Source organism: Acinonyx jubatus, chromosome A2, assembly GCF_027475565.1.
Source record: "Acinonyx jubatus isolate Ajub_Pintada_27869175 chromosome A2, VMU_Ajub_asm_v1.0, whole genome shotgun sequence".
NCBI lineage: Eukaryota > Metazoa > Chordata > Mammalia > Carnivora > Felidae > Acinonyx > Acinonyx jubatus.
In genome coordinates, this window is record NC_069383.1 from 151,101,851 (window position 1) to 151,126,223 (window position 24,373).

General features: G+C 57.3%; 1 protein-coding gene across 5 annotated transcripts in view; it reads left to right on the top strand.

Annotated features, from left to right (window-relative positions):
* ZDHHC3 (zinc finger DHHC-type palmitoyltransferase 3) overlaps nt 1-24,337 on the top strand; it is a 59,908-nt gene extending 35,571 nt beyond the window's left edge. For 2 of the 5 annotated variants that reach the window (XM_027038507.2, XM_027038508.2), the window contains exons 4-8: nt 5,578-5,674; nt 6,342-6,423; nt 6,534-6,626; nt 10,309-10,439; nt 21,623-24,337. In XM_027038507.2, coding sequence (XP_026894308.1) covers nt 5,578-5,674; nt 6,342-6,423; nt 6,534-6,626; nt 10,309-10,439; nt 21,623-21,880 — 661 coding nt within the window. In that variant the 3' untranslated portion in view covers nt 21,881-24,337. Of the gene's footprint in view, nt 1-5,577; nt 5,675-6,341; nt 6,424-6,533; nt 6,627-10,308; nt 10,440-12,953; nt 14,656-21,622 lie in introns of those variants that run through there. The other 3 variants (XM_053219554.1, XM_053219552.1, XM_053219553.1) reach the window with 3 other exon arrangements.
* The last annotated feature ends 36 nt before the right edge of the window (nt 24,338-24,373 follow it).

The window sequence follows — 24,373 nt, forward strand, 5'->3', positions numbered from 1 at the left end:
ACCTTCTAGAGGTTGTGACAATTGTAGAATTCGGCCCCGAGAGCCATCTCCCCATCTCCTCTGTGGTGATTTTTCCCTTTGGTTTTCAGATTTCTTCATTGTTTTGAGTCTTCTCAACAAGAAGACATCTAGCTGAAAACTGCATTTTATCATTACAGGGGAACTTTAAATGATAAATTACAGAAATACAAACGTGTCATTTGGTCCCTTTTTCAGACTGGTGTGTGTTTGGGGCGGGAGGGTCGCACCGGGGTCGCACAGCTGGTGAGTACCAGAGAGAGGATTGGCTCTCAGTGTTTGTGGCTCTGGTTGGGGGGCTCTTTCCGCTAGAATTCCAGTTTGGGGGGGGGGGGGAATCATGTGACCTGATGTAATCGTACGGATGTTTCTCTGTCAGAGAGGTGGCGACCTCCCCAACAAGCTGGCACCTCTTGAGCATGAGGGCCAAGGAGCTTGGTCATTGCTGTCTCCTGTGGGGTGTTGGGCGGTTTGGAGAAGCTAAGTGTCTTTGCGCAGAGCCCAGCGTGGGCTGGTCACTTTACCTCTGAGATCTGTGACGGGGGCACCCGTCTAGCCTTTTCTGCCATCCGAGGCTTGGGAAGCCAGCTGTTTTCATCACCTGAACCAAAAGGCCCAGCTTGCTTGTGTGGTTCCTCAGGCCGTGACTCCAGGCGGCCCGGTGTGGTGGAACCGGCTCCGGCCTTGGCGTTGGAAGGCCAGCCGTGTCCCCGCCACACGTGTCCCCAGACCGTGGACCAGGCAGCACATCGCTCTGAGGCCGGCTCTGTCCCCTGTAAAGGGACTTGTTGCCCCCCGGCTTGTGGGGGTTGAGTCTGGATAACGGAGTCAGCTCTCTGTCCAAGCAGAAGCCGTTTATGGGTGGAGGCAGGTGCGGGCACTGGGGGTGCGCAGGGTTTCTAGAAACACGGAGCTGCGACCTTTGTAGAAAAGGACGTTCGGTGACCACAGTGGTTCTTTCTCTTTCCTCCCTGGGCCCTCGGCTGCCTCCCCTGCCTGGCATTTTCCTCACCGCCGCCTCCTCGCCTCTCTCGCCAGGATGATCCGAGGGAGGTATTCTTGAGTGCTAGTAAACAAATCAGCTTGAGCAAAACAAGAGCCGCTGACTCAGATGAACTCTGGTGAGGCTGTCTGTGTGTCCCCTGCTCCTGCGTCAGGAAGCGTGTGCGACGGCTGCTCGTCTGTGAGGGCCCGTGGTGGCCCGGGCCGTCTGGGGACCCGCGGTTTGGGATACGCACGGTCCCCAGCCCGCCAGACGCAGCCGGGTTTTGCCTGGGCCGGGAGGCCCGCTGCCTGGCTCAAGAGTTGCGGTCAGTCTCCCTGCTCAGGGGAAGGTGCGTGTCCACATCCGTGAGCGCGCACCCAGCTCTTTGGTTCCTGACCCCCCAACAGAGCCCGTGGAATTTAAAACTGGCCCCGTTCCCTGAGCTCTGGTGGGTACCACAGACGCTTCCTGACCCTGGACGTGTAGATGCTCCTTCCAGCCCAGTGGTGGGTGGGTGGGTCTTCTTTCCACGGAGGGGCACTCTGGAACCCCAGGCTGCTTTCATCCCAGCGCTGAGGACCACGGAGGCATGTGGAAACCCCATAGGGAGCCGTTCACACTAACGTGGACAGCCAGGGTGTTGGACTCATGCAATCGGTTCCTCTTGCACGAGGAGGCGGAGACCTGTGACCCTGGCAAAGCCTCACACCCCTCCACACACCCCTCGCCCCCACACGCACATAACATGCTGAGGCTGGGACGGTCACGGACTGCTCAGGGCCCCTGTCTCTCTCTCGTGGTTATTATGACTGCCGACAAAACTTACACAGCAGTAGTATTGTTTTAAAAGCATTTGACCTACATCATCGCTAACCTTGGGAGATTGGGTCGGGGCCAATCCTGCAGAGGGTGGTTCGGAGAAGCTGAGTTTCTCTGCCCGGAGCCCAGCACGGGGATCTGAGAGCAGCGTTCTGTCCGCTACGCTGGACTGCCCTACCCGAAGTTGTTGCGGAGCTGGGACCGGGATGCGGTAGATGCCTTTTTGCATCTTTGCTCCTGTCCTGCTGGGCGTCCCATTCTGATGTGGTGGGGCCACTTCCCAGGCTAGCTCTTTCCCATCTGTGACATCAGGACCTGCACTCAGCCGACCCTTGCTTGGTAAGCGCCTCTGCAGGGAGAGACACAGGCCCTCACGGACACAGCTGTGTCTCCATGGTGGGCCATCGCCCAGGCCAGGCAGGGGCCTCAGCCAGCTCCTCTGGGGCTGAATGCCAAGGGCCCTCGGACCTCACCAGAGAAGGAACACAGGCAAGAAGGAGCCTGAGGGCATGGGAGCCCGTGAGCTTATTGGGCTCCATCAGGCATTTGACGGAAGTGCTTCGGGGCGTGAAAAATGGCAGGGAACCTGGAGGAAGAGGGAAGGAGAGGCATCGCCATCTTCTGGAACATTGATTTAAAAACACGGAAGGGCTCAGGAAACCCCGAAGGCAGGAACGTCAAAAAATACCTCCATCGAAGACGTTTCGTCTCTCCAGTGACTGTTAGCGCAGGTTGAGGACCAGCTGCCAGGCCCTGGTGCCTGTGCCCCAGGAGCTCGCTCGCCCACAGCGTCTCGCACAGGGGGCACAAAATGGTGCCCAAGAAGAGTCCCAGGAGGGGGCTGGTGCGCTCAGTACGGAAAGAGCAGCGAGGAGCCCCAGAGAGAAGAGGTTCTGCCGGGTGGCAAGCCTGGGTAAAGGGCCCCCTGCCTGCCTTGTCTGGGGAGGGGACCCCGCAGAGCCCCCGGCCCACCCAGCCACGGGGAATGGGAAGAGGGCTGGCTCTGAGGCGACCGATACCCCAGCGAAGTGCCCAGGGTTGTGGGAGGCCGCATTTTTTTCTTCCTCCTGACAGATGGCACCTGAGGCGAAGCAGCTGGGCGGCCCCGGGCAGGCCTTGCCCTTGTTCTCCAGGCCCCAAGTGCAGAACCGTTCAGGCTGCTAGTTTTGAGAGCCGTGGGTGAGACGGCCCCTGATCAGGGCCATGTTCATGGATGGACTCCCCCCACCCACACGTGCCACCTCCTGGCCCCAGAGCCTGCCTCTGAACAACTGCGCCAGCCGGGGAAGAGGGACCACCTCGGCATTCCGTGTCTCCGCGGGCAGGAAGCTCGGAGCCTGGCACTCGGGGCCACCTTCTGTAGCCCAGCTGCTGTGCTCACTTGTCCTGCTCCCTGGAGGAGGAGGAGTGTTCTGGTGTGGCCTCCCAGGGACACATAACCCGTTGTGAAACTCACTTCTTGGGGCGCACGTGGGGTCTCTTGAGAAGCTGGGAGGAGAGCAAAGGACAGATGTGACAGCTCGTTGAAACCCTGGGCAGCTTTTGGAGGATGTCAGGCCACTTGACCCCTCCGTGCTGCTGAGCAAACACTGCCTCAGAGCACCTACCGGAAGCCCCTTGGAGAAGGTGGCGGTGGCACTGAGCCACCAGGCGCCCCTCTCCTCGGGAGTTTGGGCCCCAGATTGGAAGGGAGCTAAGACCCCAGGGCTGAGGAAGGACTTGCAAGGTGGCCCCATGAAGGGAACGTGGGGCCTGGTGGCTGCGGCCCAGGATGCAGGGAGCAGCTCATTCTTCACTGTCTACTTGTCTGTACTTTGAAACTTGTCTACTAGAGGAGGCGCCCGGGTGGCTCAGTCGGTTCAGTGTCCGACTTCGGCTCAGGTCATGATCTCACAGTTCGTGAGTTCGAACCCCGCATCAGGCTCTCTGCTGTCAGCGCAGAGCCTGCTTCGGATCCTCTGTCCCCCTCTCTTTCTGCCCCTCCCCCACTTGCACACACGTGCTCTCTCAAAAATAAACATTTTGAAAATTATTAAACTTGTATACTGGGAACAAGTGTTAGCTAGTGAAATATACATTATACATATTCACATGTATGTTTGTAATTGGAAACACATGCACACAGAGAGAGATGGGTTTATATCCCTGACTTTATATCCCTCCAGGTCCCTTTCGTGCCTCCTTCCTCTCTGCTCTCCAGGCTCCCAGGGAGATTCTGGAGCTGGGCCAGCATCTCTAAGATGTGCCCATTTCCCCTGTATTAGGGAGGACCTTCAAGGTTGTGGAGAAGAACAAGGGTGGAAACTGACCAGGCCCCCACAATCTGTTGTCACCTTTTCCTTACAACACTTACTTCCTGTGGATGGGGAAGCTGAGGCCCCCAAGCTTGGCCAGCCTGACCAGGGTAGCTCAGAAGCCCCAGGTCTGCCTTGCCACCAAAACTCACACTGTGCTTAGAAAAAGCCACACGTCCTCCTTGGGGTGCGGATGAGCCCGCAGCCCTGAGTTGGCCGTGGCTGTCCTTCAGAGTGGCCTGCACCTCCTGGCCTGGAGTGTGGGGAGCAGCTCACGTCCACACCCAGAAGAGCTCCTTCCCTGCTGTCCCTGCCCTGACTGTCGGCCAGCCAGAGCTCAGCAAGTGTGAGCTCCCCCCGTGTGACCCTGATGAGAGCCCTTCTGCCGGGCTCCACTTGCCACAGCCCACGGTGTGCTTGATGAAGAACCGGAGATAAAGTTAGTTGTGGAAACGAGTGGAAAGAAAAGCTGGGGTGAACTGAGGGGCTTTCAAAAGAGAAAAACCTCTAATCATCTTATTTCCGAGTTTACCTTTACAGTATTTCAAACTGTGTGGAATAATACTCTCAAGGAAATGTCAAGGAGCCTATGTTAATAAATTGAGGAAGGACCAATTTCTCAGTCCCAAAATGAGCCCAATCACAAGGTAGTAATTTGCAAATTAGAGAGAGAGAGTGTGCACACAAGCACAAGTGGGGGCGCAGAAGGAGCAGAGAGAGAGGAAGAGGGAGAATCCCAAGCAGGTTCCATGCCGTCAGCTCAGAGCCCAATGTGGGGCTCGATCTCAGGAGCCACGAGATCATGAGCTGAGCCGAAGTTGGATGCTTTAACCAATTGAGCCACCCAGGCACCCCAAATTAACAGGATTTCTGATCGACACTTAAGCTCAAATACATTCTGCTTTTTCAGCTAAGTGGATGCTGTCTTAGAGGTAAAAGGTTCTTGAAGGGGCCCTTCCTGCCGCCCTGAGACATCCTGCACTTGAGCCCACTCTGTGCCCTTCCGGCGCCCTCGTCGGGCCACCCTCCCTGCTAGCGCCCGGCCCTTGGGGTTTTGGTCTTTGGGGGGGAGTTAGGAGCGGCTTCTTTCTATACCCACCCCAGCCTGTCCATTTTCAAAACTGTTTCTTTGCTCTGTCCCTCTCAATAAACCAGATTCCCAGCCCAGTTACCGCCAGAGAGCAGCTTCCGGCTCAGATCCCCTCGGTTCCATCCTGTGTCTGCGTTAAACAAGAGAAGGGGCCTTGTTGACAAATGACTGTCCCGTTTGGAATGACGTCACCCTGGGGGTCCTGACCCCACCTTCCAGGCCCCTTGCAACACACCCAGCAAGCGGGACACGGGGCAGAGCCCCAGGAGGCCCCAGCCGCGGAGTAGAGCTGGGGGGTGGGTTCTCTGCTCCCCTCGGGTCCCCGCCACCGTGAGGACACCACTAAAGGTCTGCCTTGTGGGTCCTTTCAGTGTTTGTAAGCGGTGTATTCGGAAGATGGACCACCACTGTCCCTGGGTCAATAACTGCGTCGGCGAGAACAACCAGAAGTACTTTGTCCTGTTTACAGTAAGTCAGCTTCCGAATCCTGCCCCACCCTCCGCCGAGCGATGGAGCGCTTTGGGCCTCCGAAAATTCTCGGCACGCAACGATGGTTTTTGCTGCTGTTCCAAATACCGCGTGGCCATGTAGACCTGCGCCTTTCTGCCAAAGCACTCCTAGCTCAGCCACGGCCTGCTCGTAGGCCCTTCGCCTGAGCGTCTAGAACACGGGCTCAAGCGGGTTGGCTGTAAGCAAGGGCCTTGTTCCCGTCCCAAGCGTCCAGTCTGAGTAGCTAAACAAGGCAGTTCTGGTGATGACAACAAGCCCTCCCTCAGCTGCAGGTGGATAGAGGATAGCGTGAGGACTAGAGCACCTACTGGCAGTCAGCACCTTGACTTTCCGAGTGAAGGGAAGCCACGGGCCCGGAGCGCCCCCCGCCCACCCAGGGCCCTGGTCACGCCTGGTCACAGGCGCTCGTCCGTGCACTCCTGGTGAATAGCTGCTCGCCTCGGTCCCAGGCCTGGGGTGCCAGACCGGTAGGGCCATCAGCAGATGCCTCCCTGGCTCTCTCCTGGTCAACCCTCAGCCTGACTGAGTGTTCCGGAATGGGAGGTTCTGAGGGCCCCTGCCCCGGGAGCCTGCGCGGTCAGAAGGTTCTCACAACAATGGCGTTTGCCCTGCTTTCCTGTTTCAGATGTACATAGCTCTCATTTCCTTGCACGCCCTCATCATGGTGGGATTCCACTTTCTGCATTGCTTTGAAGAAGACTGGACAAGTGAGTATATGCCAGGGCCTCCCTCCCTGCCCCCGGGGGCAGTGTGTGACCCAGGCGGGGCGGGCTCTCGGTTTGTCTCGTGGTGCCAGGGGCCAACCCCATTTTATCAGATCAGCAGCAAGCCTACGGACTGCCCAGGGAAGGGACAGCAGAGGCCCGAACCTCTCTTCATGAAATAAAGCAGCCCCTTAAAAGTTCCACAGGTAAAGTAGTGAGGCGAACAGACCGCATAGCCCGAGCGCGCCTGGGGGAAATGCAGGCCCCCCCGCCCCCCAGAAGCACGTCCCAGGGCGTGGGAGCCCTGCCAGGGAGAGGACCTTTGCTTCTGTGTCTTTAAGAAGAGGCACTTTAATCAAAAGTCATTTCCTTCCGATCTCCTGGAAATCCGTCTTGAACTTTGGGGTTGTTTTGTTTTGTTTTGTTAGTGGTTGTCTTTTAACTGCATAATTCCCAATCTACGTAAAGATCGTAGAGCAAAGCTTCCCGCTTTAGAAGTACCCGTCTCACGGCGCAAACACCAAGGAAGGAGCTCCAACCAGACGACCGCATAAATCCTGAGGAAAAAGTAGATGCTGAAGGAAGTCAGTGCCGTTTTGTGATTTTTAAAGGAGAATAAAAAAATAAGAGATAAGGAAAAGAATTTTAAATAGGTGCTGGAGGAATTAAGAGAGGCCACGTGCTGGGCGAGATCTCGCATACACACGGTCCGTGAGAGCAGAAACATCAGACGGGTCCCCGTTCTCAAGAAGTTTCGCTCTTCCCGCGCGTACTGTCTTCTCGGCTATCTTGCTGGTCCTGTTCCGCAGAACCGGGGAGCCCGTGGGAAGCGGGGGGATCTTTAGCTCCCAGCCGGCTGCGAAGAGACTTTCCCTGCCTCTGCCCGTGGTTTGGCATCCGCCGCCTTCCGCCCTCTGTGGCCCTGCCCCCTGCCCTGTTTGGCCCAGCCCCGCCTAGGGGAAGAGACCCCGTGAGTCTCCGTCTGTGCGCTGCCGTGACCAAGTACCATGGACTGGGTGGCCTAAGCATTTATCTCTCGCCGTCTGGAGGCTGGGAAGTCCAGGATCAAGGTGCCGGCCGGTTCAGTTCCTGGTGCGGGCTGTCTACCTGGCTTGCAGACGGCCACCTTCTCCTGTGACCTCACACGGCAGAGAGAGGAAAGCAAGCTTTCTGGTGCCTCTTATACGGGCACTAACCCCACCGTGAGGGGCCCCTGCCGTCACAACCTTGTCTAACCCTCAATACCTCCCCAAGTCCCCATCTCCAAATAATATCACCTGGGGGGTGGGGCTTCCAAATACGAGTTTTGCAGGTGACACAATTCAGTCCATGTCCCCGTGTCCCCCAGTTTTCGTGACTACTGCATTTCTGGCGCCAGCCGGAGAGGGGTGGGTCAAGCTAGTAGATAGTGGGGAGAAGAGTAGGGGCATCCACAGCATCCTGCGTAGCTGGGCAGGGCACCAGCACGTTCCTCGGTGAGCATTCTGAATGTACACGTATCCTGCCAGGCCCTGGGGGTCCAGTCCAACTCCAGATGTGGCCTTGGCGACTTGACGGTGGAGTCTGACAAGGACGCTCTATCAACCCCATCGCTCCCCCTACCCCCCGCCGTCGGGCTAACAGACACAGGCAGTGATGAGAGTGACACTCGCCATCAATGAGGCAGAACATCTCTGTCTTCGGCTCGCAGCTGGTAGGGGCCATTTCATTAATGCCTGCCAAGAGCCAGCGTGAGCAGTGCCTTATTTCAGCGTCACCACAAGCCCGCAGGGCGGGAGAGATGCTCCCACTTAGCAGATGATGAAAGCTGGGGCTCACAGGGGTCGAGCAAGTCCCCAAGCTCACACAGCTAAGAAGAGGGCCGTGACTCCAGCGCCAGCCCGGAGCGGGCTCTTCCAGCCCCGCCTGGATGACTCCAGCGCCCCGAGTCCTCCCTGCATGTGCTCGATCGTCTGCAGTCAAGCTCCGTGACCAAAGAGGCTTGGGGCACCAGTTCCTGTGGCAGCTAAGGCCAGGAGGACTGTCCCCAAAGCGGAAGCCTGAGATTGGCCGTGCGTGACGGTCACCACCATCACTGCTCAGCCGTGGATGAGCGGCCTTGCATCCAGCTTGTGCAAGAAGGGAGTGTCCCCAGAAGGAGGGCATTTGAGTTGATGTTGAGAGAAGGGTCGAGCGGTAGTTCCGCGCGCCCTGGGTCTGGCTTCTGCCTCCCCCACTCCATTCGTAGTCCCCGGGGCCCACTCAGGAGGCCATGGATGGAGGACATGCCGTGGCCCTGGGCTCTGCCGCCAGCTCCAGCCCCAGGGCAGCCCAGGTGGCTAAGGAAGGAGCAAGGACCTCTGTCCGGGGAGCACCCGCCACGTGCTCACCCTGGGCCGGTGCCGAGCTGTGCAGATGCTCTCCCGTGCATTCCTGAGCGGACCGCCGAACCAGAGCTCAGAGAGCCCCGGCCTTGTGCCCACATTCTTTCGTTACCAGGCGCTGCTCCGAGGCTGGTTGTACCGCAGGGAGCCAGCGTCCCTTCCTCCTGGAGCCGGAGTTGTGCTGGGAAAGGCAGGCAGGAGGCAAGGGCGGGAAGAAACACGACCGCACGGTGTGCGGGACGGGAAAGGCGCAGAAGCCGGAACGGAGTCTCCGTGGCGGCATCTTAGTAGCAGCTCGTGGTCGGGAGTTTCTTCCAGGATCCTCACCCTGCTGCGTCTGCCTGACCGCAGAACCGTTGGCCTGCCCACCACCCGGCCTAGCACAGAGGCAATAAGGGAAACGTCTGGAGGCATTGTTACGTCCCGAGAGAAACGTGAGGAGATCAAGGCATTTGGAGGAGATGTTCCTCACCCCCACCACCCATACGGTGCCCATTCCCAGGTTTGACCTCCCTTGCCCCTCCGCACCTGCCTGTGAGGGAGGCGGCAGGGTGGCTCAGAGGGGCACCGAATCCCCAGATTCCCTGAGTTCCCAAAGCCCAGGGAAGCCCGACCCTGCCAGGACCCCTCCAGCCAGGGAAACAGGCCTGAGCACCGGGGCAACAAGAAACGCGCACCACGACCCGGGGTGACAGGCCCAGGCGGCTGTCAGCGGGGGCAGGAGTCCCACGGTAGTGAGCACTGTCAGCTGGGACCCCCACCACCCAGTGTCTCCCCCAGGCGCCCCCGCTGAGGGAGACCTCACCGTCTCCCATAACACCTCTGCTTTTGTCTCCATTTGCGGGGGGCGCGGGGCGGCTTCTGAGTTAGACTTGGTTCGGACAGAGGATTCTGCTGTTGAAGACAGAGCAGTGAAACCTTGCTGCTGTACCGAGGAGGGAGCGGAGGCCTGGACGGTCAGCCTGGGCTCGGAGAGAGGTTGGGAGAGTGAACGCGCCAGGCGGCCCTCCAGTTGGACTGACCGTCTCAGTGATGCGGACGCTCCCGAGAAGGACATTTCCCACGGGGCTTGTTTCACTCCCGGCTCGGGGCCAAGCCCAGCAGCCAGGCCGCCCCCTCGTAAAACCTCGAGTCCCAGAACCACTTGAGTGATCCTCCAGATGTGCCCCTTCCGGTCACCCAGAAGCAGACAGAGGGACCGGAACGTCCAGAAAATTCACAGCCAGACCAGAACCAGACTGAGGCCGCTCCACCTGTACAGCCCACGTTGTGCTGAGGAGAGGAGGGCCTCCCTGCCTTCATGCCTCAGCCCTGGGGGCCCTTCTGGGTCCTTCCACGTGCTTGGCACCAGGATACAGACACACTGGCTAGGAAAGAGAGTGAGCAAGGAACAGGGGTTAGGAGGGGCAGGATGGGCCCCGCCAGGCCAGGAGGACCCGAGTCCCGCCGGGCCGAGCAGTGTGAGCGGGCGGGGGGGGGGGGGGGGGGCAGCAGCCCCAAGTCCCACATGCCCCTTTTCTTCCAGAGTGCAGCTCCTTCTCGCCACCCACCACGGTGATCCTCCTCATCCTGCTGTGCTTCGAGGGCCTTCTCTTCCTCATTTTCACATCAGTGATGTTTGGGACCCAGGTGCACTCCATCTGTACAGACGAAACGGTAAGCGGGCGGCCTGCCCACCAGCTCCAGCCCTGGGCTCGGGGCATGGGAGGGGCGGGGGGGGGGGGGGGGCGCGGTGGGTGTGGTCGGCTTGCAGGCCAGACCCGGGAGCCCAATGGCCAGGGCCCAGGTGTGCAGGGTGTGCATGTGTGCACACACACACACACACACACACACAGATCCCTCCTTGGGGCCGGCATGGCAGGTTGCACCAGGAATGGGACCCAGCAGCCTTGGGAAGGGTGCTCGTTGGCAAAACCTTCCGTCCTCCCTTGATGGTTCTGTCTTACACACTGTGCTGTGTCAGGCACTCTGTTGGGCCCGGGGACATCCTTCCCACCCGACGGCCCTAGGCCTGCAGAGAGGATGATGGACAAAGGAAGGGTGCCTTAGCTGTCACGGGCAGGGTCAATTTCCCACAGGAGGTGACTTCACGAGCAGGTCCAGAGGGCGGAGTCAGGAATCAGCCTGCCTCAGACCCCGCCGAGCAGTGGACAGGGGCTCTCACCTGGCCTCTAGGTACCTCTGCCTGGCCCATCTCTGGCCCAGCTCGTCGTTTGCCTTCTCCCCACACCCCACCCCTACCTCCACCCTACCCACAGCCCCACCTCTGGGAACTTTCAGGCAGCTGGCTAGGCAGGACTGAGGCCCACTCACCCGGCGCCACGGACGACACCGCCTCCTGACTGTCCTAAGTGTCCAAAGCCTCAAGGTGGTCAATCCATTGCTGTGATGTGGGCATTTCTTCCTTTTTCGGCTTTGGGTTCCAGACGAGGGGCCCCAGGTCGTAGGTCCCTCCCGCCACTATTCCTGCCTTCCCAAGGTCCCCCCTCAGGTGGCAAGCCTTGGTCATCTACGGGCCCTCCGGGGCGGCTCTGCTGACTAGTCAGCCTCAGGTGGTGGCTCATAGGAAGACACACTCCCTGCCCCTGCTGCCTAGGCCCCTCCCTGCGGGTGTGGAAAATCAGGCTTTTACCCTCCCGGCAGCCAAGGCAACATCGTTTAGATCGTGGGGATCCCCGGCGGTGTAGAATGTGGGGGCCTGGGGGGCTCTCGGCAACTTTTTTATCCTTTATAAGAGATAGCGTCATTGTAAGAGTTTCTTTCAAAATAGTAGCCCATGGTATAGTTCCAGCTGTGTGTCCAAGCAGTAAATGCAGCCAACTTCTCTGCATAAGACCTGCAGGGACCCCAGAGGTGACCGGCCCGGCCCGCCCCCTGTTGGATGCTGCCAGGCCCCACAGGCCGTGGTGTGGGGGAGCCCGAAGGAAAGCTCACACAGCCCAGGCCCTAGTCGTTCTCCCCCTTCAGGGCCTTTCCTGAAGGGGATTGTGTTGGGAAGGAAAGGAGAAAAGAAGGAAGGGCCCCGCTTGGGAAGGGATGCCTTCCCCTCCACCTGCATCCACCCAGTCCCTGGCCATGAATAGAGGCTTCACTTAGGCTGGCCCCTCAGGCTCCTCCCTACTCCTCCTCACCAGAGACCACGGCAGCCAGCTGCTCCAGCCAGACGCGCTCGGCCAGGCTCCTGCCAGGCTGCTTCTCTCCAGTTCCGCCCTCAGGCCCTGCCTGCTCACCAGCTCCATGGGAAGGGGGGAGAAGGGAGGGAACTCTTCCTCCCCAGCCTACTCTCCCCGTGAGACTTTGGGGGGGGGGGGTAGCCCAGGCTCTGGACAACCACCAGATGGCCCCTGGCCCCACTTCTTCCCAAGGGAGCACTAGGAAGCCGTTTGCCGTGCCTGGGGCTGGCTGTCTGTCCAGGCAGCCCCTCTAACCTTTACTAATCCCTTTCCTTCCTCCTCTGTGGTGGCTTCTCCCCTCCCCCGCCACGGTCTCTTACTCCTGATGGACCTTCTCAGGTCTGCCTTGCCAGCGCCGCTAAGCAGGGTGGCTTCTTGACCTCCCAGACTGGCAAGACTCACAGCGCCAGAGTGGTCATTGATTTGTTTCTTTCTTTCTTCCTTTCTTTTTTTTTTTTTTTTTTTTTGTCTGCAAAGTGGTCATAGTGGCATCAAACTTGAACCTAGCCCAAATGAAAGGCCAGCAACGGCTCTCACGGTCGCGAGCCCCTGCCAGCTCTGAGGCTCGTGGCACCAAAGCCTCCTCCGTGTTCCCACGCACCGCCGGGCCCGGCACCAGGCCGGAAGCGCCCCTGCAGAACCTGGGCCACGTAGATGTGCGCCTTCCCTTAGCAAAACACACCGGGAGGGCACGACCAGAAATGCTGGCCTAGCGGCCTGTGGGCCTGAGCGTGAGTTTGCTCGGTTTCCCCTCCCTGCCTGGAGGGGCTTGTAGACTAGGTGCCCATGCCCCACCCCCCACAAAAAGCGTGATTTTTTGTTGTTGTTCCCTTTAACACTTTTTATGAGAGAAAGGGAAGAAAAGGGTAGCATGCAGATAGCTTTATGGCTTTCAAAGGAAGCATTTACTCCATTCACGTCAGGCTAATGGACGTCCCTCCCCAAAAACCACAGCAATAAAGTGCTTGACTGAAAGTATGATTGTTCTTGTTTTCAGGGAATAGAACAATTGAAAAAGGAAGAGAGAAGATGGGCTAAAAAAACAAAATGGATGAACATGAAAGCCGTTTTTGGCCACCCCTTCTCTCTAGGCTGGGCCAGCCCCTTTGCCACGCCAGACCAAGGGAAGGCAGACCCATACCAGTATGTGGTCTGAAGGACCCTGACCAGCATTGCCCCTCAGACACAAACCACATCACAGCACTACCGTCCCATCCGTCCTCATGAATGTTTAAATCGAAAAAACAAAACGACTATTCTAAAACTTTTTTTTTTTTTTTTACATCTCAAGTAAAATGGCTGAGCATTGCAGAGAAAAAAAAAAATGTCCCCATGCTTTATTTTTAAAAGATCATCCTTTCTATTTTTTGGTGACCGAAGCTGCTCTTTTTCCCCCCCCTTTTTTAAAATCACTTCTCTGGCCTCTGGTTTCCTCTCTGCTGTCTGTCTGGCATGACTAACGTGGAGGGTGCTGTCTCCGGGCCAAGCCCACCTCTACTAACTGAGTGAGACTTAACACCGGTACGCGGATGGACCAGCCCGGACGCCCAGTTGGGGATGCGTAGGAGAGGCAGGAAGGCCATGACCTCCCACTGCCCAGGAGGCGGTGGCAGGCACCCCGATGGGACTTAAAACCTCACCGAAGACACCAAAAGAGGGGCAGGATCAGGGCTGGAGCCCTAAGACGGGCCCTTGACACGGCGGCCTCATCCCCCACGTGGACACGGTTTGCCTCCTCGCACGCCATGGGATTGGGGTGCTTAGAGTGACTTTTGGGGGGAGGGTGGTGGGATCAAAGGGGTCTCATTTGTATTCTGAATCACCAATTATATTCCCGCTGATTATTTGGACGAATGTGAAGGAGAGAAGTTTTTCCAGTTCAAAATGCCTTACACAGTCAAAAGGAGAAAAAAAAAACACGCGATTTCAGGTTTCCTTTGTCTGATTACTCTTAGCACCCGCCCTCTCCCCTGTCCTAGCAAGGTGTCAGTTAAGCGGCAATAATGCTGAGTGACAGAGTGACACAGCATAGTCCCCAAGCGCCCAGCCCCGCCGTCAACCACCCCCCTCCCCCGAACCCATTTTGTAAATCGCTAAAGTGGACTCCCTTTCTGATATTTTAGACACATAAATGTACACGTACCCACGTCTTCTCTGTATTTTAACCTGGGAGGCTGTCGTCCTGGCCTGGGGCTGCCCACGATGCGGGGGCGACATTACAGCCCCCAGACTTTTGAAAGCTGGCAGACGGCCACCCCTGCTCCCCGGAATCATCAATCATCAATCGGCTGGCGCGGGGGACTGAGGAGCGTTTCCACCTGGAGGCACTTCCTGTGTGAAACCCCATTTAAAAGAGGAAGGCCTGAAGATAGCGGGGAGATGAGACGGGGACGGGGAGTGCCCGCCGCAAATGCAGAAATCACAGACATCTGAGCGCTGACCATCTGTGAATCCGTACACGTGGATTTGGTTTTTTGGTTTTTTTGTTTTTTTACGTGATCACCACAAAGCTCCTTTTTTAGCTTGTGCTTGGGGAGGGGCGGGGGTAAGGGTTATTAAGCCCAATCAGGATAGGGAGGAAATTCCTCTAGCCTATGTGATTTTCCATGAACAGTAAGTGGAGCGTGCTGCCTCTCTTCGATTCTGTCCGTGCTTCCACATGGAAACAAAAATGCAATAAAATTTTTCCAAAACCTGTTCTCCTTGAGCCGTGCTCTCTCACCTTGTTCCCTTCCGGGAGAGCCCTGGCGGGGCCTTCATTCCATTGCTCTTAAAGGATCTTTATCTCTGCTGCTCTTGAGCGAGGTTTCGGCCGTGTTGTTTTTAAAGGATGCTAGGCATCCCGCTCTTGACCAAGCCTGCCCCTGGGCCTTAGCTCTGGCTTTCGGCAGACTGAATCCCTCATATGCTCCTGGGCTACAGAAGTCTTCATGCAGACTTTGCTTAGTCCCACGCGTGGGGAAGAGGCGCGTCGGCCGCTGCCCACCCAGCAGAAAGCAGAGAGTCGGGCCAGGGGAAGTCGCTGAAAACCTCCACGGACAGTGCCAGTGCTTCGAGGAGTTCCTCATCCCCCGTCCCACGTGAGCCGCGACCCTTCCCCAAGCCAGTCAACTCTGCCTTGACTCTCCTATGCACTTGATGTTTGCTAGAAGTCAGGGCTGAGATCTGAAGCGGGTTGGGTTTTTATTTTAAGCAGTTTAAAAAAAAATTTTTTTTTTTTAATATTTATTTGAGAGAGAGAGGAGCATGAGTAGGGGAGGGGCAGAGTGCGACAGACACGGAATCCGGAGCAGGCTCCAGACTCTGAGCTGTCGGCACAGAGCCTGACGTGGAGCTCGAACCCACGGGCTGGGAGATCGTGACCTGAGCCGAAGTAGGATGCTTAACCAACTGAACCACCCAGGCGCCCTTGAAGTGGTTTTTTTTAATGCTCTGTTTAAATCTCATTTATAGCATTTGTTTCCTACAGGCTTTTTTCCCTTCCTTCCTTCCTTCCTAACAGTTCCCTGGAGTGTGTGAAGAAGTGTCTCTGACCTGCTCCCTCCCCTCAGGGATCCATCCCGTGGGAGGCATTGCTGCCTTTCTGGTCCTCCCTGCTGGGGGTATATTTTTTAAGTATTTGGTTGCCCTCCTAACACTCCATCTTCAAGGCTTTTTTTCTTTTTTAAGTGACCCAGGTTGGTTCTTTTCCCCATGGAATTTCTAAGGAATGCAGCAGATAGTGCTGAAAATGTATTGGTTTTTTTTTTTTTTGAGTCCTAAAAATAGAAATTCATCCTTTAAACCTGAGCCTAGTATGCATATCCTCCCCAGAGAAAAAGGCTGCTTTTGACAGCCTTTTCCCGTATGATTCTACCTCTGGGCTTTGACGAGCCCTTGGGCTGAAAGAAGGAATGTTCCCAGGCTCTTCAGCCAGAGGGATATGCTGCTCTCAGCAGATAGGAATATCCCAAGACTCCCGGTGGATTTCCTAGTTCACGTTCATGGAGATGGAAGACAGTTTTCCGGGAGTTATTAACTAGGGAACGAACGCGGCTGTCGTTGGGAGTAGAGTGACTGGTCCGCAGCGTGGTGTCCGCACAGGAAGAAGCGATCCCCGCCGAACTCTCGGCATTTCCAGACGGCTGAGGACACAGGATGTGTCTCCCCACAAAGGCGGCCCAGCTTTTGGCTCTGACGGCGCTGGACGGCACGCACTTGCGAAATGGGTCTGTAGCAGCCATGGTCTTTCGGAGTGGGGGCCCTGGAGAGTGGCCGGGAAAAACCAAGGAAGGTGAGGTGGCCGGCTGGATTGGGTGACTCCCTCCCACCTGTGACCTCAGGTTTGTGCCCATAGCAACCGGACTGACCATGCAGAAGGCCTGCGTCCGGGCAGATCTCTGCCTACGTGCCCGGGCTGGGTGACCTTGTGCCCACGAAGTGAGCTTGGGCAGCCGTGCGTGTGTCACATCCCCTGCTAGTCACACCGTCTCATCTCTGGAACACTTTATCTTGGAAGAACCAAAAGTCAGGCACCCGGAATCACCGGTTCTTGCTCATTCTGGCTCGGCCGCTGAGAAAGTTACGACCCCCCTTCCTGTTGCAGGGATCTTTCCGATGAGGGAAGTTAAGAAATGTTTATTAACCACCCGTGTGACCTGAGCATCCCACAGAAACCCCGGACTTCAGGAGCCCACCTTGGGCTCTCCCAGCCAGGCTGATGGGCTTTTAGCTTCTCTCATCTCACGGCTTGTGGTGCATCGGCCAGACGGGTGAGCCAGCCAGTGGAGCCAGGGGGTCTCAACATAGAGGGCTCCCTTAAATACCAAAGAAATGTGAAGAGAGGAAGATTTTGCCAGAATCCTTCTCAAGAATCTTCCTGCTGGCGGTGCCCCGAGGCAGTGCTGGTCTGGTCCCCAGACCAGCAGCATCCGCATCACCTAAGAACTTGTCAGAAATGCCCATGCTGAGGCCCCAGCCCAGACCCTACCCAGTCGGAAACTCTCGGGGCCGGGCCCAGCGATCTGGATTTCACAAGCCCTCCACGTGACTGGGACACACGCTCAAGACTGAGAGTCCACTTGGGGCGCGCGGGGGTCACCCCCGAGGTGGTCGGCCCCTGGTGCCTGCCGACGATACGGTCCCATGTGATGCTCGGTGGGCGTGCTGACCGGAAGCCCCACTCCCCTCATGACCCACAGCCTCCCCAACCAATGAATGCTGAGCAGACGGGAAAAGTCTCTCTTGGAAGGGGAGCCAGGCTAGTAGTCTGTCCAGCGGCCTTTCCACACATGTCATCTGTCTGACTGGGTTCTGCTCCAAGGGGTCCATAGGATAGAAGGACTTCACGGTGACACAGAAACAGGCCGCTGGCCACTGTACTCTCCCCAGCCCCAGACCTCATTGGTGACCAAGAAAGCCATTGGTGACCTGACCATCGTGGGTACTCTAGCAAATCCGAGTGGCCCCTGGGGGAAGGCACATGTTCTCCCAGGGATGTGAGGATGCCCCAGATTTCTGCTGCTGTAGTGTAGTCTGGTAACCACGTCCTTCCTGTGTGACTTTGGGCATTCACGCCTCCATCTCTTCTGTGAAACTGGGGAGCTTGTCCAAATCGCAAGGTTGCGGTGAGGATTACATGAGGGTCGTGAATGTCAGCGTGACGATGGCTTTCGTAGATGTTGGCTCCGTTAGACCTCTGCTGTTTCAAAGCGCGCTCACAACTGTTGGTGATCTGTGAGATGGGTTCATTGGGGCTTGCCACGGCAGTTTTTAAAAAAATAAACATAAAAATGCATTACAGTTGTAGAATACGTGTGGTTTCGTGAAACTTTGCGGGGGGCGGCACCGGGCCGCACAGAAAAGCATCACGTGTTGTGGGTCGCGGTCGAAAGATGTGAACCACAGATGCGGCGAGAGTGATCGGACCGTCTGACGAGGAGGGCGCGAGGCATGGGCAGCAGCGGCTCCGACTTTCTCCATCCGATGATGTGGGGAGCAGGGGGACAATGAGCTTTTGCTCTGTGGGCCTCAGTTGAGTCTACTTCCTCAGTTGAGTCTCTGCCTTCCTTGGGAGCCTTAGTCCTGGTACATTCAATGTGGGACCTCGGTGGGTTTGCTTGCAGATGACAGTTCACGTGTCTTCCTGGCCAAGGGGGCCCAAAAGCCCCCAGTCACACACTCCCTCCTAGACATGCTGGCTTTAGCCGTTGCCCCAGAACCAGGAATCGACCATTCTTGTCCGCTTGAGCCTGAAGTGGGTATTACTGTCGCCTCTGCGGACCTCCAGCTTAAGAACTCTGCCTTCGGGACGCCCCGAAACCCACACAAAACTCAAAATCGAGTCCTACCGGGAAAAAGAAACCCCATTGGCCCCTCCTGAGCCAGACCCTCGGGCCTCATTGTAGGCATCAGATTTGTTTGGAATATTTGCTTCCGTCCAGACTCAGGGCTGACACACCTGGATGTCGGGAACTTTATCTGGCGGACAGGCCGGGCGCTGGGTGGAATTTGTTTTACGAGCTTGGAGAAGAGATTGTTCGCCTGGGAACACACGGCTGGAACGGAACATAATAATCCCGCTGGGCTCTCTTGCTTCATTTTCCTCTGTGGCTTTGCTCTGCCTTTGCGGTCAGCATGGGGAGAGTGAGAATTTGTAGTAGGATTGAAAACGCGTTGGGCAGAAGGAAGACGCTGGTTCTCGCCACGGCTCTGACGACCAGGACAAGCTTCGGCCACTGTAAGGGCCTCTCAGAAACCTCTGGTTTTCCATCTGCCAAGTGTCAATACCAACGCCACGTCCCCTCAGGGCGGTTGTAAGGATCCACAGTCGCGGCTTGGAGTGAGCCCAGTCAGTGTGGATACGGTGCATCTGTCATTTCTGGGTGTCCCCTCTGTAGCCTGGCCTGCCTCATGATGATGCCTCAGCTTCCCTGACGTCATGCTTAAAATGCCTCTCTTGACCGGCTGCAAAGGATCGCAAAGTGGTGCAATCATTTGGTGACCCAAAGCAGGTCACCCTCGGTTGGCCATTGCTGCTTGTGCTGAATAAGGAGGCCTGGAGAGGGGCCAGTCCGTGAGCTGCACCACATCAGGTGCTCGTGACCGAAGGGAGGCCCCCTCAAAGGTTGTCAGCAGGGTCCGTGTCCTGAAATAGCTGTTCTGCTCTGATTGTAAAAGCAACACCTGCTCGTCGGTGAAACTTGGAACGTGTGGAGAGTCCACAGAAAGAAATACAAACCATCTCACATCCCGTCCCCACAGGTCCCATGATGTCCTGTGCAACTAACTTCTTTGTTCCCTTGTTAACCACGTGGACAGGACTGTCCAGTGCGACGTGAAGCTTTATTAGCCCCATTTTCCATGGCTGACTTAGCCATCGCTATTGGACGTGTTGGCTGTTTGCAGCTTTTCACGTTGTAACTCAGTACTCGAGACTGTTGCTCACGTCTGTGCGTCTCAGGTTTTTTAAACTTTTTATTGTGAAAGAATTTCAGACTTACAAAAAAAGGGGAAAACATAGCCCAAAGAGCTCCCCAGAACCCCTTCCGCCAGTTTTTCCAAATGTAAACATTTCATATAACCATGATACAAATGCAGGAACCTGGAAACGCATTGATATCATTAACTGATCTATATGCTTTATTCAGATTTCTCCAGGTGCCCCACTGAGACCCTTGTCTGTCCCAGGAGGCCACAGTTCATCCCTTGTCATGCTCTAGTCCAATCTGTGACATTCCTCAGGCTTTGTCTTTTGTGAACTTGACCCCCCTTTTTAATTTTAATTTTATTTTTATTAAAAAATATTTTTAATGTTTATTTTTGAGAGCGAGCGTGCATGCATGAGAGGGGGACAGAGGCTCCAAAGCGGGCTTCGTGCTGACAGCAGAGAGCTCAATGCAGGGCTCAGACTCACGAACCATGAGATCATGACATGACCTGAGCCAAAGTCAGACAACTGAACCACCCAGGCGCCCTGAACCCTTTTAAAAAAATGTTTATTTATTTGGAGGGGTGGCACAGAGAGAGAGAGAGAGAGAGAGAGAGAGGAAAGAATCCCAAGCAGCCTCCCTGCGGTCAGCACAAAGCTCCATCTCATGAACCGTAAGCCGAAATCAAGAGTCAGACCCTTGGCCGACTGAGCCACCCAGGCGCCCTGTGACCCCTTTTTGTCAATTGAGGTGAAATTCACATAACATAAAATCAACCAATTTCGTGTGTGCAATTCAGTGGCATTTGGCACAGACCTACTTCTGTACACAGTCACCACTCTTTCTGGTTCCAAAGCATTTCCATCAGACTTCGACCCTTTTGAAGGTTGGAGGTCACATATTTGGTAGAATAGCCTTCAGTTTGCATTTGTCTGATGTTTTCTTGCAATTAGGTCAAGCTTGTGCATTTCGGGCAGGGCAGGGCGACCGGGACGAGGTCCCGGGTGTGTCTCGTCCTGAGGCGTATGATGTTGACACATCTCAGTGATGTTAACTTCGATTTGGGTAAGGTGATACCCGCAAAACATTCCCTCACTGTAAAGTTACTGGTCCGCCCTTTGTAATTAGCAGCTTACGAGCAGATTCTTTAAACTACAGTTTTTCTCAAAAGCCAAGACACTGCAATCTGTGAGATGGGGTGGGAAGAAAGAGTGCTGGAGGAGAACTGGCCCGCAGGATGGGACAGAGCTCAGTCTATGCGTGCCTCAGTTTCTCTTTCCACATAACAGAAGGGATCATTCCGGTTATGTGAGGCTCTTGTGTGGAAAGGAGGAGGAAACCTAGAACGAGGTACTCAGGGATCATTCCGAGGTGGAATGAGTCGTGTGAATGAGCAGGGCCCGTGCCCGGCAAACCCGCAGCACATTCCCTGGGTTTCCGGAAGGGACGGAGAAGGCAGAGGCCCCAGTGCTAACGGTGGGACTAAAGGCCTTTGTGGAGGGTGCTGTGGCCTGAAGAGCTGGCCTGGCTGTGCCTTTAACTCCTGTGGGCTTTCCCCCTTACCCGACACCCTCTTTCTGTGGCCTGGCAGCTGAGTCGCCACCGACGCCCAGAGGCAGGTGAGTGGGCAGCTTGGGAGCAGCGGCAGGGCGTGTCTGCGCATGAGTGGGGCCCGACGCCGGCCCGGGCCTCCCCACGGCGGCCCCGCGTGCCCCCGGCTGCCCGCCGCATGTTGGCATTAGCTATGCACACTCCCGCTTCCTCAGCCCCAGCGTTGTGTGTACCTGTGCTCTGCCCTTTCCGCCTGCATCCCTTCTTCGTGCTAAGTCGGCTGCATCTGCTGGGGGGGTGGGGCGCGGCCCAGAATCCCCAGGGAGGAGTCGTCTTTCTAGGGCTCTCAGGGCAGATGCGACAGTCACTCCTTGGCCCTGGGCCCCTGGGCAGCCTGGACTGACTTAAGGAGGCTGGGCAGCCCCCCAGCACCTGTGGGAGGAAAGGACAGAGGCCTGGGGTGGGGGGGACATGGGCCAGCTCCCCAGGAAGGCCCTGCTTGCTGTGCCGCTCTCCACTGCTCTCCGCCCGCATCCCATCGGCCCCTAGGGCCCCACAGCCCTGACCTGGCCCCGGCAGTCCATGTCCCGCCGGCCCCCTCGCCCACGCCCTGGGCCTCCGTGCTCTGCCGTGCCCGGGCTGGGGGTGAGCTTGAGGGCGCAAGGCCCGCACCACGCTGACCCTCTTTGTCCCGTTGTCCCTCCAGGGCATCGAGCGCCTCAAACGAAAGCACCAGCCCAGGGAGCGCAGGGCCAGCTGGAAGTCGGTAAAGGAGACCTTTGGTGGGGACTTCTCCCCGAACTGGTTCAACCCCTTCTCCCGACCGTGCGACCCAGAGCCTCTCAGTGACAGGGACTGGGTGCGGCAGGTGGCCTCGCTGTCCGACATGGGCAACACGGAGACGACAGAGGAGCAGTCGGAGGAGAGGAAGGATGAGGACTCTGTGGAGGTGATAGATGAGTGAAGCTGCCGTGGAGGGAGGGCCGGACACTGAGAAGCCGCTGGCGACCCCGGCTGCAGGTGTCATGGCCACGGCGTGTCGTGATGCGCCACCCTGCACCCCTGCACCCCACCGCTCCCTGCGGACCCCTCGCTGTCATCGCCAGCCCCTGTGCCCCCTCCTATCTCCCCAGGCCGGGGGGCGGGGTGGCTGGGGGTCACGGGGGGACGAGAGACTCTCGGGGTCCAGCTAAGAAGAGTCTGCCCAGAGCGGGATTGTCTGTTCTTCCAGAGGGTCCTTTGTGACCGGCACGGCCCAGCCAGCAAAGGACGCTCTAAACTGGGCAGCCCAGGGGCAGGGAGGAACTTGCCTTTGGATTTTCCTGGGATGTCTGTCTCCTCTTGGGAAGGTTGGCGCCCCAGCTCCTGACTTTTGAGAACAAAGGCCATGATGTTGTGACGGGACAGGGCAGGGCTGGCCTCGGGGCCTGGGGTAGACACTGACACCAGGAGAGACCAGCCTCGAAAGTTTGCAGAGGCCCAGCTGCTCCCAGAAAGGCTTCCCTGAACCTGTCTACACAGAAGAAGGGCAGGGCTGCCACAGCAGCTGGCACGGGCCAAGGCTGGGTCTGAGGAGGGCCCCATGCCCCACACTGGGCTGCGCACACACACGTACGTGCGACACGTGCCCGGGGTTGGAAACGTGGGTTCTGACCGTAACTGTGTCGGGACAGTGGCACCAAAACTCAGCTCCCTTTCCATCCCAAAGATGCTAGAATCGTCACGGAGCCGGGCGGCTTGGAGCCATCCTGCCTTGTGGCTACAGGTCTGTCCATTCACAGACAGGGACGGGGGAGAGGACCTATTCAGAGCTGCTGGGGACTCTCTGACCGCCCCCGCTGAGAGCTTAATTAACTTTCCCTCTGGAGGGAGTCTAACAACCCAGTTGTGCAGAACTGACCAGAAATCTGGCCCCTGTGTTTTAGGCCAGGTCTCCTAAGATAGGGTCCAACTTGTCTCTCTGAAGGGTGGGTGGTGGCCAGGGCCTGCAGATGGATGGACCGGGAAGACCAGACAGACGCACAGATAGACTCACGAGCACACACACACACCGCACTTTGCCAGGATGAGCCTGGACCCCGGCCACTCCGTGTGAAGCCTGAAGTGTCCGTGGCCATCACTGAAGGCCATGGCAGGGGTCCTGAGGCTCTGAGACCCCATTCCAACAGGTGCCGAAGAGGCGTCTTCCACACAAAGTCCTACCGAAGGGTTCGGGTCTCAGTCTGGTGTTAAGAATGGATTCACCACCCCACCTCCCCTAAGTAAACCTTGGTTCTCTCTGGCCCGTCGTCCCAGGGTCAGCGGGCACCAGCATGGGAGGAGGGCTCAGGCACCGAGGCACAGCCTGCCCGTGCCAGGTCTCTGTCCGGGGCTCCAGGCAGAAGAGCAGGAGCCCCCCCGCCGCCCCCAGAGGGCCTATAGCCCCAGTTAAGTGGGGAAGAAGGTCAGAGTTTGGAGGCACAGCCCAGGTCGCTTAGGAAGGAAGCTTGTGGGAACCGTAGGAAAGAGGAGGGCCAGGCAGCGGCCTAGTTCTCAGGTAGCAACTGTGAAGGGCAGTGACTCTTGTCACAGAGAGACCCCCTGACTGCAGTTAATGACCCACCAGGCCCCAAGGCTAACTGCTCAGAGGGGCTGGTGTTCACATAGCCACCTGTCTTAATCTCAGCTCAGAGCCCTTGGAAGACGTCCCGTGAGGGGGGTGATGGCAGGGCTCTCGCAGTGACAGAGCAACCGGAAAGGCCCGGACCTCCCACACCCAGGCTGTAGCCCTATCCTCTTGGTCCACATCAGCTTTAATATTTATTAATGATGACGTCAGGAGCCCTGGTCAGCTCCGAAGGCCGTTACCTCGCACTCTGGGCAGGCCACGGCCACTTGCCACTTTGGGAGAGCCGTTCCAAGATCGCAAGAGGCCTGCCATTTGCTGTCCTAGCCCGGAAGGCAGGCAGACTGCATACCAAAGACTCCACACTGCGGCATCACCCCTGGAGGGCAGTTAGAATAAGGGAAGAGGGTTCCCCGGTTGCTGCTGGCAGGCCCGTGCTCAGAGGGGTGTTGAAGCGCCTGCTCGGGGCCATTGGCCTGAAAGCAGAGGCACCCGGCAACCCCAAAGCCAGTTCTGTCTCTGGCTGTGGGAGACATGTCACCTGCGGTCAGACTGGCCTCCTCAACACACGAGCTCCTCTCGTGCTGGCCCTCGGCCACGGCAGAGCCCGTTCTGGGGGCGCAGACACGTCCGACCCTGAGCTCCCCCCACACCACTGACAGGCGGCCTGCCCTCCGTGGCGGCTGTCGACAGCATAACGCTGTGCTTGCCTCAAACTAACGGGATCGTAACTTGTCCACACATGACGAGGACCACGGGGAGGGAGGCTGGGCGCAAGCTTCCACCTCGTGCTCTGGAATAAAAAGCTCTTTGCTCAACCTTGGTGGCTGGAGTCTCCTGTCTTCGGCAGAA